The following is a 13,483-nucleotide window of genomic DNA, read 5'->3' as shown; positions in this document are numbered from 1 at the left end:
TTACAATGTATACAAACTAAACTTTAGTGACGTTAGCATTTGTTGTATATGCTTGCTTACAAAATGCCATATCAATTTCAAAATTTGGCCAGATGACCCACTTGCTTTTAATCGGCCTGCCAGCAGCCAAGCCACGTAACTCTTGGTGTAGTGCAATGTATCGAACGAGTGTCACGGAAAGCTCTGCTGAATCGTGTAGATTTGGAACACTACTCCATATTGTGTGTGTATTGGAGTATCAATATATGTGTATACCTTATAATTTACCAATGAGTGCCAATTTCTAATGTTGATATTGACAAGCTTCTTTTGCCAGAAGCCACAAATGCTATTTGGACACTATACGGTACTTGGTTATGTGTAAGGCTGGGCACAATGATTCGAGTACTCGAATCTGAATATAGTATTTTAATGATTAGTGTCGAGTAGTAAAAGACGAATTTTTCGAGTACTGAAATTATACAGTCCTTGCCACTGAAATTTAATTAATCAACGAAAATTATAGCTTCTATGCTATTTTCGATTACCAGTGAACTCGGCACTTGGTGAATTCGGCCGAACGAACTCGGCACTTGGTGAACTCGGCCATTGGTGAATTCGGCCATTGGTGAATTCGGCCATTGGTGAACTCGGCCATCGGGAAATTTTGTAATAAAAATGCATTAAATATATAACTCAGATAAAGAAGAATCACGTGCCGTGGTAGATCGCGTAGCGGTACCGGTCACCATGATTGGTTACTGGAATGTTTGCCGGTGAACTCGGCACTAATCTTTGGATATCCTAACCCCAACCCACCTCCAATCCCCCTTTCCTCTAATATCCTCATTTCCCCCAACCTAATAACCCCCTTACCTAACATCCCCGAACCCTAACCCACCTCCAATCACCCTTTCCCCCAACCTAATACCCCCCATTCCCTAATCTTGGGATACCGTAACCCACTTCCAATCACCCTTCCCCCCAACCTCCGATCCCCCTTTCCCCCAGCCTAATACCCCCCCCCCTTCCCTCACATCCCCACACCATAATCTTGGGATACCCTAACCCACCTACAATCCCCCTTTCCCCCCAACCCAACTCCAATCCCCCAACCTAATATCCCCCTTCCCTAACATCTCCAACCTTAATCTTGGGATACCCTAACCCACCTTTAATCTCCCTTTCCCCAAACCCTAATATCACCCTTTCCCTAAACCCTAACATCCTCCTTTCCCCAACCCTAATTTCCCTCAACCCTTACATCCCCCTTCCAAACCCTAATATCCCCCTTTCCCCAACCCTAATATCCGTCTCTCCAAAGGCACAAAAAAACAATTTATTTTGACGTTTATCAATTTTTGTTCGTGTTCGTGGGAAACGTTTATTGGTGATCCTTTAAAACTTCGTTATTACATAAAACACAGATATCCATCTTATCAAAAGTCGTCCGTCCGTCCCACGCCAAGTCAAATCAACACTGAGCCGACCACGCGTGGTCGATGTGCGAACGTCGCGTTATCTCCCGCGCTTGCGCAATCCGTGATCACGTGATCTAATCACGCCGTGACTGCGTGATCTACGCATGCCCTGGCCTCCTTACAAGATTGCCAATCACTTGATAATACTATTACTAGTTCAATAATTCATATTAATAGCTGTTAATACACTTTATTACAAAATTTCCCGATGGCCGAATTCACCAATGGCCGAATTCACCAAGTGCCGAGTTCGTCCGGCCGAATTCACCAAGTGCCGAGTTCACCGGCAACCCTATTTTCATTGTGGAAAGAAACCATGAAACCTTGATTGGCCATACCGCAGCATACAAAACAGGGTTGAAAGTACTAGTACAATGAACTTTACGCTACGGACGTTGCTAGAAATACCACATTTCCGAAGTCATGATCAACCCACAACTTTGTCGCAAAGTGCAATGAAATCGGTACGGCCGAAAAAAATACTAAGTATGGTTAATGTGATGGATAACAGACATTATATTCTTCGTGTTGCCATAAAAGACACATATTTGAACTTAGACATATTACATATTCTGCTATGACATCATTATGAGTGATACTTGAGTACTCGACTCGAAGCATAATACGTGATTCAGAATCGAATCACTCAGGTATTCGAACTTGCCCAGCCCTATGTGCACTGTTTTTGGCATCTAGCTATTTTAGGGTTACCATATTTCGGAATCGGGAAAGAAAGACACTTTTACCAAATCAGAAAAGTTGGGAAAAGTCAATTGTTCAAGACTTGAATCAACTGATTTTGCAAATTTTGCTGGAAAATTCGCGGAGTTGACTAAAATTGTCATCACTTTCGTTTGACTCCCGATTTACACACTTTTTACTTGAATTTAGTGGCGTATGGTAACCCTAAGCTATTGCGAAGTTCTGACCTCCCTGATAATATTCCAGAGAAAGCCAGTGGCTGCTTGAGCGCCTAGTTTTAAATCAGAAAATAAGCGCATGTAATAAGGGAGATAGTGAGATTCTAGTCCAGATTTTATGTATAAAGTTATTAACAATCGGTTTTAATGTAGGCCTGTCGATATCTATATATATGTAAATATGTATCCAGTTAGCAAAAATGATAGAACAATGATGAATAGTCCAAATGTAGAAACGACAGAGTAGTGTGAACAACACTTATATTACAATACAAAGGTCAATAGAGAATGTGTGTGCGTGCACATTTGAAATTTGATGAGTGTTGATCCACTTTGCATTTTTTCTTGCCTAAAGTTTTGAACTTTGAATGCTAGCCTTACCAATTCTGAGCTTTTAAACTTGAATTATCGTAAATTTTGGTGTGAATACGATATCGAACAGAATCGCTAAGTGCGTCTACTTAAGGCTCTGCAGATTTATTTTTAAAATTAATGCAATATATATCCATAAATACAGTAGTACACTTACATGTGATTTTACCTACATAAGTTGCATCTCATGAATGCTAATATTTCTATCCACTAAAATTGATGCTCTTAATCTTGATGTGTCAAAGACTGTACGGGAAGGAAGGAAAGGACGTAGTTTATTTTTGTCCTTGATATTTTTGCGGCATATACACCGACTCATGATACACATACACACGATCTGCGCATATGCATACCATGAGTGCATGATGTGCATATGCCGCTGGACAAGGAAGTGCAGATATAGCCTTTACGGCTTTCTAAATCATGCACCACCCCTCCATGCTATCCCAGTAATGCATGAGCGCCAAGCAGGGAAGCCATGTATACCAGTGTTACTAATCAGGTCTTTGGTCTGACCTGGCCGGGAATCGAACCCACGACCTACCGATCAAGAAGCCGGACGCTTAACCATTACACTATCTTGTCGGTACTGGCGTTGAGATCTGGATTGTTAAGTTTTTGCCGACAAGCAAAGATCTTGTTCACTTGCATTTTGTTAGGTTAAGAGTAATATTTTTATTTGCTTATCGAGAACTTCCTATCTCGGAACTGCTCTTTGCAGCTTCATGAATAGATAGTAGATAAGTCACTTTCATCTTCATGCGATTAACTTCTAGTTGAAAATATAAATCTTACTTGTTCTAAACTGTGAAGCAATATGCTATGGATTATAGCTTTATTAAAATCGCTGTTTGCTTCCACACATTTATGCGAGTCCTTTTTATCACACAATTATTTTAAAATGTGAGCGCCAAGAATTTAATCTGATCAGATATCACTGTACAGCTTGTACCTGAGAACTATGTATTATAAGCCATAGTATTACAAGATGCTGCAACAAGGTTCTCTTCGATGTTGACACATCATAGTCCCATCCTAGTAGTCTATTATCTGATAGTAAATAGTTCTGAACTGTATTGATCAATAGAACCAATGAGTTCAGTTTCTTAGATAAAAGCTTTGTGTCATGACTTGGTAAAAGTGTTTGCTTTTTCACATTCGTTCAATAGAATAATCCTGTCTGCTGTTGTTTTTGGCTATGTGGTAACTGAACTAATTCCCTGGAACAGACGAAAAACGCCGTTTATGTTTGAAGCAACGTTTCAAATCTTTTGGTATGAGTATTGTAGTAGTGAAATAGTATAACCTTTTTATCAGTGGGAAATGGATGACTGTGTCGCAGAGTTTACTTCTCATCTAGTGTATTTTTTCTAGTTTTCAACTGGGTAGATTTGAGATCAATTTTTCCACATTCCCATCTCCTCGTCCCTACTTTTCTAAAGATTTGAGAGCCCTTCAATCCATTATATGATGGACAATGTTTGCACCAACGTTACCTTACTCTTTCAACATGAATAAAATATAAGGGCATGGCAAGTCTCTGTTTGAACTGCTTCAAAGAATTTCAGCAAAGGCAGACACAATAAGGTGAACATTACGCCATATCAACCACTGATGATTTTCTAGGTAACATTCCTCCAAGTACTATACGTGACTATCAAGGTGGAAGGACCAAGTTTGGTTATAGAAATTCCTTTCATAGTGAATGAAAGTACTATTTACTTTGCGCAAACCAATGGAGAATGCCAACTATGCCTTGGCATTTGGATTTATTGACAACTGTTGAACTAAACTGAAAGTGCTGCTTAATTGGCAACTGCCCTGGACTTGTGTTGTGACAGCGGATGTTATCACTGGTGGCGGTAAAGCATTTTTCTGCTTAAAATGAATGCTCAAGCAAATTACCTTTAATTGTAGTGTTTATCAATCTTCCACTGTTGAAGTATTGAAACCTTGAATAGCGGTATCGTAGCATACGAAACATATACCGGGAGTACAAAACTACGAAGGTTACTGGACGTAGCACGTTTCCGAAGTCATGATTATCCCACAACATTATCACCAAGTGGAATGAAATCCAGGTATGGTATGGTCGAAAAATACCAAAGTACCATTTACGAGATGGATAACAGGCATATTATTTGTGGTGACATAAACAGTAGACCTACTTCGTTCACCGTATCTTGTCTTCGTTATTTTCTGCATTATAAACGGTGAGACAGTTAGGCTTCTTTCTTAAGCAATATAGAACTTCTGAGACTTGGCATTATTGTTTATAATTATTTTTATAAAAGATTGCTTGAACATGAAACTATGTCGAAATTCGCTGCGGTCTACTTAGGGGGGGGGAGGCATTTTCAACGAAAGCCATGGGTGGCAGCACATGCTGCTACGCCACTGCCTAGAGCTGGGCACAATGATTCGAGTACTCGAATCTGAATCGAGTAATTATTCTAATGGTTCGAGTGATAAAAGTCGATTCTTTTGAGTACTCCTATTATACGCTCCTTATCACTGAAAGTCAAGTTATCAACGAGAATCATAGTTTCGATACTATTTGCCACTGGAAGCCTCGAAACTTGATTGACCGTATCGCAGCATATAAAACATATGGCACAAAGCTACGAACGTTACTGGAAATAACACATTTCCGAAGTCATGATCATATCACTGCATTGTCACAAAGTGCAATGAAATGGTCGAAAAGATACCGGTACCAAGGTATCTTTAATGGGAAGTAGAACAAGCATTATATTTTTGTGGTGGTATAAAGAAACATGTTTGATCTTTGACATAATAGATTATGTTATAACATCATAATGAGTGATACTCGACTAGGCTCGATGCATAGTACTTGATTCAGAATCGAATCACTCGGGTACTCGATTTTGCCCAGCCCTATTATTAGCTTACCTTAGCGTACCGAATACAGAAGTCGCAAAAGGTATGACGTATAGAGGTTTATTCTGCCCCCTTTATTCAGTTCTGCCCCTTTTTTTCTTGGCTGGCTACGCCCCTGATATTTGAACTTTGACGTATTACATTCTGTTATGACGTCATAATGAGTGATAATAGTATCACTTTGAGTCAAAGTTGCCCAGCCCGAGCAGCCATACAGCATTTACGATTCTACTCAAATTGGGTGCTGTAGTGGACCTGTTGAACAGAAGTAGCTACAGCAAGTCATCCGCAGGCCAACAGTTCTATGATTGCATCAAATCAAATCTATTTATATATGACTACTCCCCTTATTGCAATATGTAGATATATACAAACAAACAAGTTATACGACCACAGGCAGTATGAAGGGAATCACGACAGAAGGCTTGTATGTTGTCATCAAGTCAGTAACTGAGTAAAATATTGATGAGGTATCTTCACCTTGGCTTTCTAATGCTGTAACTGTGTTACGACTTCTTTATGTATTTTTCAAGAATGTTATTGTGATTGTAGAACGATTGATCGTTTGAGTTCATTCTCTGTTTCTCACTCAACTGATAAGCCCGGCAGTCAATCGAATAATAACACCCTATTTTTCTCAGCTGCTTATCACTTTAGTTTAGTCATCTAATTTCCTAGTTAAGACTTGCACTCTTATTGCAAGCGGCCATGACGGAGGAAGACGAATGGAAAAAGCTTCCGACCGATCAGAAATGCCAGCACAAGTCCTGGAAGGCAAGATCTGAAGGATACAAGGAATGCGTCAAGCAGTTTGCTCAGTGGGACGAAGGAAGTCCCGAATTCAGCAAATACCTCGGATTGATCAAGAAGTTTGTCACCGATTCTAACGAACTCGTTCGTATTCAGGGAGTGGAAGCGGTGAAGGTTTTTGTTGAAAACGCGAACGTCGCTAAGAAAACGTGTGGGGAAGGTGTCTCTGGAATAATCGCCAAATGTCTCAACACCAAACCGAGACTCAAAGAGGCCGCTATTGATGTTTGTCTGATGTACATTGAAATTGACAGAAATGAACAGGCTATGGAAGAATTGATCAAAGGATTCGCAAGTAAGCAACCGAAAGTATGCACGGCCTGCATTGAAGCCTCCACGAAAGCTTTGAGCCTGTTCGGGTCTAAAGTCATCCTCGTCAAACCACTTGTGAAGGAGATACCCGGTCTTGCGGATCACAGAGATAAGAATGTGCGGGAAGCCGCAAAAGCGTTAGCCATCGAGATTTATCGATGGGTCGGACCAGCTATAAAAGCGTCGTTGCAAAATTTAAATCCGGTGATGCTGAAGGAGTTGGAAGAGGAATGGGATAAATTGAGCTCCGGCCCGAAACCAGTTCAAACTAGATTCATGCGGTCTCAGCAAGACTTGAAAGACAAAATGGAAGCGAAGGCAGCTGCTGCGGCAGCTACGGGCGGTGAAGGTGTTGCTCCTGGTGAGCAAGTAGAAGAGGAACAAGAAACAGTAGATCCCTATGACCTTCTAGATCCAGTGGAAATTCTGAGCAAACTGCCCAAGGTATTTTACGAACAAATCGAGGCCAAAAAATGGCAAGAACGGAAAGAGATGCTGGAGGCTTGTCAGAAACTGTGCGAAAATCCCAAAATCGAGCCCGGCGATTTCGGCGACCTTGTGAAATCGTTGAAAAAGGTAGTGTCGAAAGATACCAACGTCATGCTGGTCACGATCGCGGCAAAATGCCTCGCCGGGCTCGCGAGAGGGATTAGAAAAAAATTTCAGCCGTTCGCCGTTTCCTGTGTCGATTCGATATTTCAAAAGTTCAAAGAGAAAAAACCGAACGTAATTGCTGCTTTACAGGATGCGTCAGACGCGATATATTCGACAGTGACGCCGCAAGCGTTAAGCGAAACGTGCATCGAACACTTGGCAAGTAAAAATCCATCCATCCGCGAGCAGACGGGCCTGTTTCTCGCTAGAGGTTTTTCAAAATCAAAGTCATCCGCGTTGAATAAAGGCACCGTAAAGCCGTACGTGAAAGCGTTGCTTACGAATATCGATCACAGCACTCCGGGCGTACGTGACGCTGCCTATCAAGCGTTGGGGATGTTACTGAAAATTTGCGGCGATAAAGTAGTCATGCCGTTTCTCGCCGATGTCGATAACTTGAAGATGGAGAAAATCAAGGAGTACGCCGGCAAGGCGCAAGTGGCTGTAAAGCCGGAATCGTCTGCTGCTAAACCGGCGAGTGTAAATGTACAGCAAAAGGCTCCTGCAAAAACGGAATCGGCCACGTCGGTTGCGACAAAGTCGAAGGCGAAAGAAACGAAAAAGAAAGTCGTGAAAGGCGGAGGAAAGAAAGACGAATCTAAGAAATCTGAGAACTCTAAACCAAACGAAGCTCCGCTTAGCGATATGGCGGTTGAAGACCAAATTGCAGACTTCCTGACGTCGGAAGTGATAACCCAACTTGGAAACGCCAACTGGAAAGAGCGACTAGAAGGGCTGCAGTCGGTCGCGCAAAAGCTGAAACTATCAGATCGAAAATCGATCCCGTGTCAAGCCTTGGTAAAGACGTTGGGCTCCGGCAGGCAGGGTTGGAAAGACACCAATTTTAACTGCCTCAACGAGAAATTTGGTATTGTCAAAAGTCTGGCGGAAAGCGCCGAGTTCAGCAAGACGTCTGCGGACGCGTGCCTGCCGGGTTTAATCGAGAAAATCGGTGATGTGAAATGTGGGAAAGCGTCAAAGGAGGCTCTGACGGCCGTAGCGGAGGCTACAGACTTTCCCTGGACAACTGAGGTGCTACTGGACGCAGGCTTGTCGCACAAAAATCCGAAAATTCAAGCCGAGTCACTGTCGTGGCTCGCGGGCGCAGTCGAAGAGTTCGGACTGGCCGGGTCTAACGTGAAGTTAATCATCGCCAAAATCAAAGTGGGGCTTTCGGCCACAAATCCGGGCGTTAGAAACGCGGCCCTAGCCGTGCTGCGCGCAGTGACCCTGTTTATCGGTGCTAAAGTCCGAATGTTTTTCGAAAGCGAAAAGCCTGCAATTCTACAACAAATCGACGCGGAAATCGAGAAGTGCTCGGGGCAGTCGCCGCCGGTCCCGACTCGGGGAGGTAACTTGAAATCTAAAGGAGGAGAGAGCGATGTTGAAGATGAGGAAGATGCTCCAGCCGAACTCGATATGGAAGATCTCGTGACGAGAGTTAATATCGCCGATAAAATCACAGATTCGCTGATAACAAAACTCTCTGATAAGAATTGGAAACTGAGGAAAGAAGCTCTTGAAGAGGTCACTACGATAATTAACGAAGCAAAATTTGTGGAGTCTACGCTGGGAGATCTTCCCGGCGCGTTGAAAAAACGTCTCGGTGATTCTAATAAGATCCTGGTGTCCACGTCTTTGACGATACTGTGTCAACTAGGAGCGGCATTGGGTCGTAACTGTAAAGTACACGTCAAAACGGTCGCACCAGGTATTGTCGGCGTTCTGGCTGACAGCAAGCCGCTAGTGAGACAAGCCGCTTTAAATGCAATGAATCAATGGTTAGAGAACACGAGTTTGTCTCCATGGTTTGAGGACGAGATCATGTCTAGCGCGTTGTCCGTGCCCAAGCACACTTTTCTGCGGACTGAACTGTTGAACTGGCTGACGGAAAAGATGCTCGCGGTTCCCAAGTTAACGACGTCCGCGAAAGACGGGCTCGAGGCGTGCGTAAAACATTTGTACGCCTGCTGCGAGGACCGCACGGCTGACGTGAGAGCGAAAGCGCAGGCCGCTTTGCCGGCTTTTATCTACCACTTGGGTATGGAGAAGATGATGAGATCTTGTGGCAAGCTGGGGCCTTCGTCTGTCAACACGGTGCAGGGGTTGCTGGAAAAGGCTAAGGAGCATGTGCCTGCAAGGAAAGCGAAGGCATCGTCAAAGCCTAAAGCAGCTCCCACAAAGATAGAGGTAAAGGTAGAGGTGAAACCTACAAGTACGTCTGAGCAAGATAAATCCTCTTCTGGAGACACTGCAAAACCGAAAACTGCTGCTAAACAGTCCAAATCAACCAAGAAGTTGACTTCGTCTAAAAAAGCAGCGGAGGAATCTGATACCGGGCCGGCTTTGATCGCAGTCCCCAACGGAAAAGAACAGAGAATGAAGGACGAGCAGAAGCTCAAAACGATAAAGTGGGTCTTCGACACGCCGCGGGAAGATCTTGTGACCCAAATCAAGTCGCAATTCGGGCCGTGCGTCGGAAGCACTCTCGCCACGGAATTGTTTCACCCCGATTTTCAACATCACATCAAAGCTATCGGCATTTTGACTCAATCGCTCAATCAGCAGTGGGAGGAAACTGTTGGAACTATAGATTTGATTCTGCGCTGGATGACTCTTCGATTTTATGATAAGAACACGACGGTCCACTTGAAAGCGCTCGAGTACTTGAAGAGTTTGTTTGAAAAACTGGAGTCGCTTGACTACAGAATGAATGAATACGAAGCCGGAGCGTTTATCCCGCATCTTTTAACGAAAATCGGCGAACCAAAAGAAAATATTCGCAAAGACGTGCACGTGATTTGTCACCAGGTCACCAAGGTGTACCCGGCCGGTAAGATGTTCAATCATTTGATGCAGGGGCTGGTGACAAAGAACTCGCGTCAGAAAACGGAATGCCTTGACGAACTAGGGTACCTTATCGTGTCGTCTGGACTCGGGGTGTGTCAGCCTTCGCCGCCGAAAGCTCTGAAGGAAATCGCTACTCATATCGCCGACAGAGACAATAGCGTGCGCTCTGCGGCACTTAATGTTCTCGTATGCGCCTATAACACTTGCGGTGACGTTGTTTATAAATATGTTGGCAGACTGAATGAAAAAGACATGAGCATGCTGGAGGAACGGATTAAAAGATCTGGGAAATATAATGCGGATGCACCCCCGCCAGCACCGAAAACTGTCGCTAAAACATTGAAGGCGCCTGCACAAAAGACGGCGGAAAAGGCAAAAATATGTACGAGCGACCTTCATTCGTCCGGCAATCCCAAACAGAACGCAACGGAAGAGTCCGATTACAAAATGCCAGATTTATTACCAACCGACATGGCCGACGAATTGCTGCAAGAACCGGATATCGAAATCCCGCCAAAGTTCATCACGAAGCTCGCGGAATATCGCAGCCGCCAGTCCAATGCGGTGGTCAACGTAATCTTGAATAGGATTACTTCCACTTTGGCGAACGCCGACATGGACGAGTGTCTCAAATCTGCACATCAGCTGGATGAAATCATGAAACGCAGCGACAAACGCGATCTGTTAAAACCGAGAGTGGATATCATCCTCACTTCGAGCAGCATACAGTTGCGGATGGCTATGAATCGCTACATGCCGGACTGTGCCCTGTCTAACGACGCCAACGCGGAAAGTGGCGATGCTGATCATAAGATTCTCAAAGTAGAATCGTTGTGCAAGTGTGTTCTGTCAATAAATTACGCGATTTGGAAGTGTCCGGAGCTTGCGATCTGCGCTTCCCAAAATCCGATTCACGACTACGTCCACGCTATTTCTAAAATGATGATCGACAAACGTGTTCACTCGTTGCCAAATGCTCAAAGGCTGCTGTCTTTCATGAATTACATCATAGAGGAGCTGTTGCGAAATGCTAACGCAACTTATTTCGTCTGTGGGTTGTTGAAGATGCTCAACACGGCGTTGGATGGAACTGATGCCGATCATATTAATCTCGCGTTCCGTTGTTTGTGGAGGCTGTGTGATCGCGTGCCAGGTTATATCTCTCCTCCCGAGGGCAGCCTGCGTCCGCCCCTCAAGCCGGAACAAGTCTTGCTCGAAATTCACGAAATCTTTAGGTCCTGTTCGAGAAGGGCATCATCTTCGGCAAACCAGGAACAAACAGTAACTGCTGTTAAGACAATGAGGTCGTTAACCTTCAGCTTGTGCAGTTCGTTGGGCATTCGTGTTTTCGATGAGATACAACACTTCGAAGGGATTCAAGCGTCTGAGCTGCTCTCTACTGTTATAAAATCTTTAAGAAAAGATTACTCAATGGCTGAAATCGATGCGCATCCTGTGAGGCAAAGGATATCGGCATCTGTCGTGGAAAAGAAAGAGAATATAGCAAACGGAGAGGTAAGCCCCGAGAAGAAGTTATCTCAAATCGTCAAGAAGGTGGGAGACTCTGAATTGACAAAACAAGGCCTACAGGAACTGTACGATTTCAAGCAGAAGTACCCAGATTACGATACCGAAAGTCGTTTCTCCAATATGACCCCGTTATTTCTTAACTATATCCGGCGCTCGCTTCAAACCATTGAACAGGACAGGAAAAATGGATTTACCGGTCCCGCGACGGTTTTGAAGGCTTCCGATACCAACAAACGTCTCACAGTTAAGGAGCATTTGGAACACATCAAGATGTTACGTATGAAATGTGGCTTGCCAGTCGACAGCGTATCTATGGGTCAAGCCGAGAACAAGACAGTGCCGTCTCCGTCGCATGAAACGTCTGATATCATCGGCGCTGATTCCAAGCTGGATAAATCACTGCACTCCGGACTTGCAAAAAGTGTTGATCTTGCCTCGAAAGCAGAGGGCGAACCACCTGTTAGTTCTATCCCGGCGCGTCCGGCTACTTCTAACACGATGGAAAGCCTGAAGAAAAGATTGGAGAAAATAAAAAGGGACTCTCGGAAGAGGAATTAGATGGGCTCAGAGCTGTGTAAGCTCGATTGTGTGCACTGCCACTTTGATCGCGCAAGGTGTTAGTCTGGGGCGTGGCAAGAAGTATTGAAATTGGACTCGAAATACACTCTGATGTTCCGATTGCATAGTCGATAGACAAAGTATCTTTGCTTCACCCATGCTTGCATGCTATTGTACGTTCAAAGGATCTACTTTGGATGATTTCCAAAAACTTCTCACCAAAAATTGATTCTGCTATTCTCTGACTTTCGTTACTGTATTGATGTCATTTATTGATTAGATCCTTTACTACAAATAGATGTCCGGAGTTGTTTGAATTTTCCAAATGTCCGATGTGCTGGCAAGTTGAGGATTTATTTATGATCGATTTGTTCAGGAAATGAGACCAAATGCTTTTTTCTTATTGGAATCTAGGCCTCTTTTTGTGTACAGATCGGGTCTGAGGTTAGCTGATGTATCGTAAGAACGTAGTCAGCAATGAAGCATCTGTTCGTGTAGGTTTTTTGAAAGAGAAGTAGACAGTTGTTACGCTATATATTTGCATGCGGTCATGGAACGCAATGGAAGCTGTAATGGCCAAGATTGAGTGATTGACCAAAGTGCATCGCGACGTAGGAACTACCGGTGGTTTGCACTAGCGCGGGCTTCTGAGTTGGTAGGTAAAGGCGTGGCCGACGAAAATTCGAGTGAGGAGGGATTTTCTAGCAATAAAGTGCAGTCACCGATACATTGTGACTTTTCATTTCATCGGTGTTTTGGATCAACCAAATTATTTACAAACCGAATGGTTGGCAGTGTGGCGTCAAAATGACTGCTTTAAAATCTTGAATCTTCCGTCCCCAGGGTGTTAAGCCGCACGAAGGAGGAAAATAACGTCGACTGTCCGATCCTCATTATGTGCTAAGTGCGGTAGATATGTATTTTCTCATTGAGACCGTCTGTGTCGTGGTGTCCGGTCAATGCCAAGAATGTATATTACCGTGCGTGGATTTTGGATATATGCCGCGGATAACCTAACGTGCACCACGGCGTTGCCACATTCGCTGTCAATTCTCAGTTATAAATTTCTTGACAACGTCCGTCTCAGAAAGTTAGAATCTCTGTGTCGGTATAGGA

The 13,483-nt window shown here is 43.8% G+C and overlaps 1 protein-coding gene and 1 long non-coding RNA gene across 2 annotated transcripts; one reads left to right on the top strand and one right to left on the bottom strand.

Annotated features, from left to right (window-relative positions):
* Window positions 1–661: 661 nt before the first annotated feature.
* Window positions 662–983, bottom strand: LOC145449541 (uncharacterized). The gene is made up of 2 exons (XR_013918283.1): window positions 881–983; window positions 662–798 (listed from the first exon to the last, which is right to left on the bottom strand). It is a non-coding gene; the product is annotated as an uncharacterized LOC145449541 (long non-coding RNA).
* A 5,281-nt stretch (window positions 984–6,264) lies between these two features.
* LOC145449540 (cytoskeleton-associated protein 5-like) lies at window positions 6,265–12,684 on the top strand. The gene has a single exon (XM_080327926.1). The coding sequence runs from the start codon at window positions 6,362–6,364 to the stop codon at window positions 12,365–12,367; it is 6,006 nt and encodes a 2,001-aa protein (XP_080184052.1). The 5' UTR covers window positions 6,265–6,361; the 3' UTR covers window positions 12,368–12,684.
* Window positions 12,685–13,483: the final 799 nt, after the last annotated feature.

This window comes from Botryllus schlosseri, chromosome 11, assembly GCF_051294905.1.
Source record: "Botryllus schlosseri isolate E-star chromosome 11, Bs_hap1, whole genome shotgun sequence".
NCBI classification, from domain to species: domain Eukaryota; kingdom Metazoa; phylum Chordata; class Ascidiacea; order Stolidobranchia; family Styelidae; genus Botryllus; species Botryllus schlosseri.
This window is presented reverse-complemented; position numbering and strand designations above follow the sequence as displayed.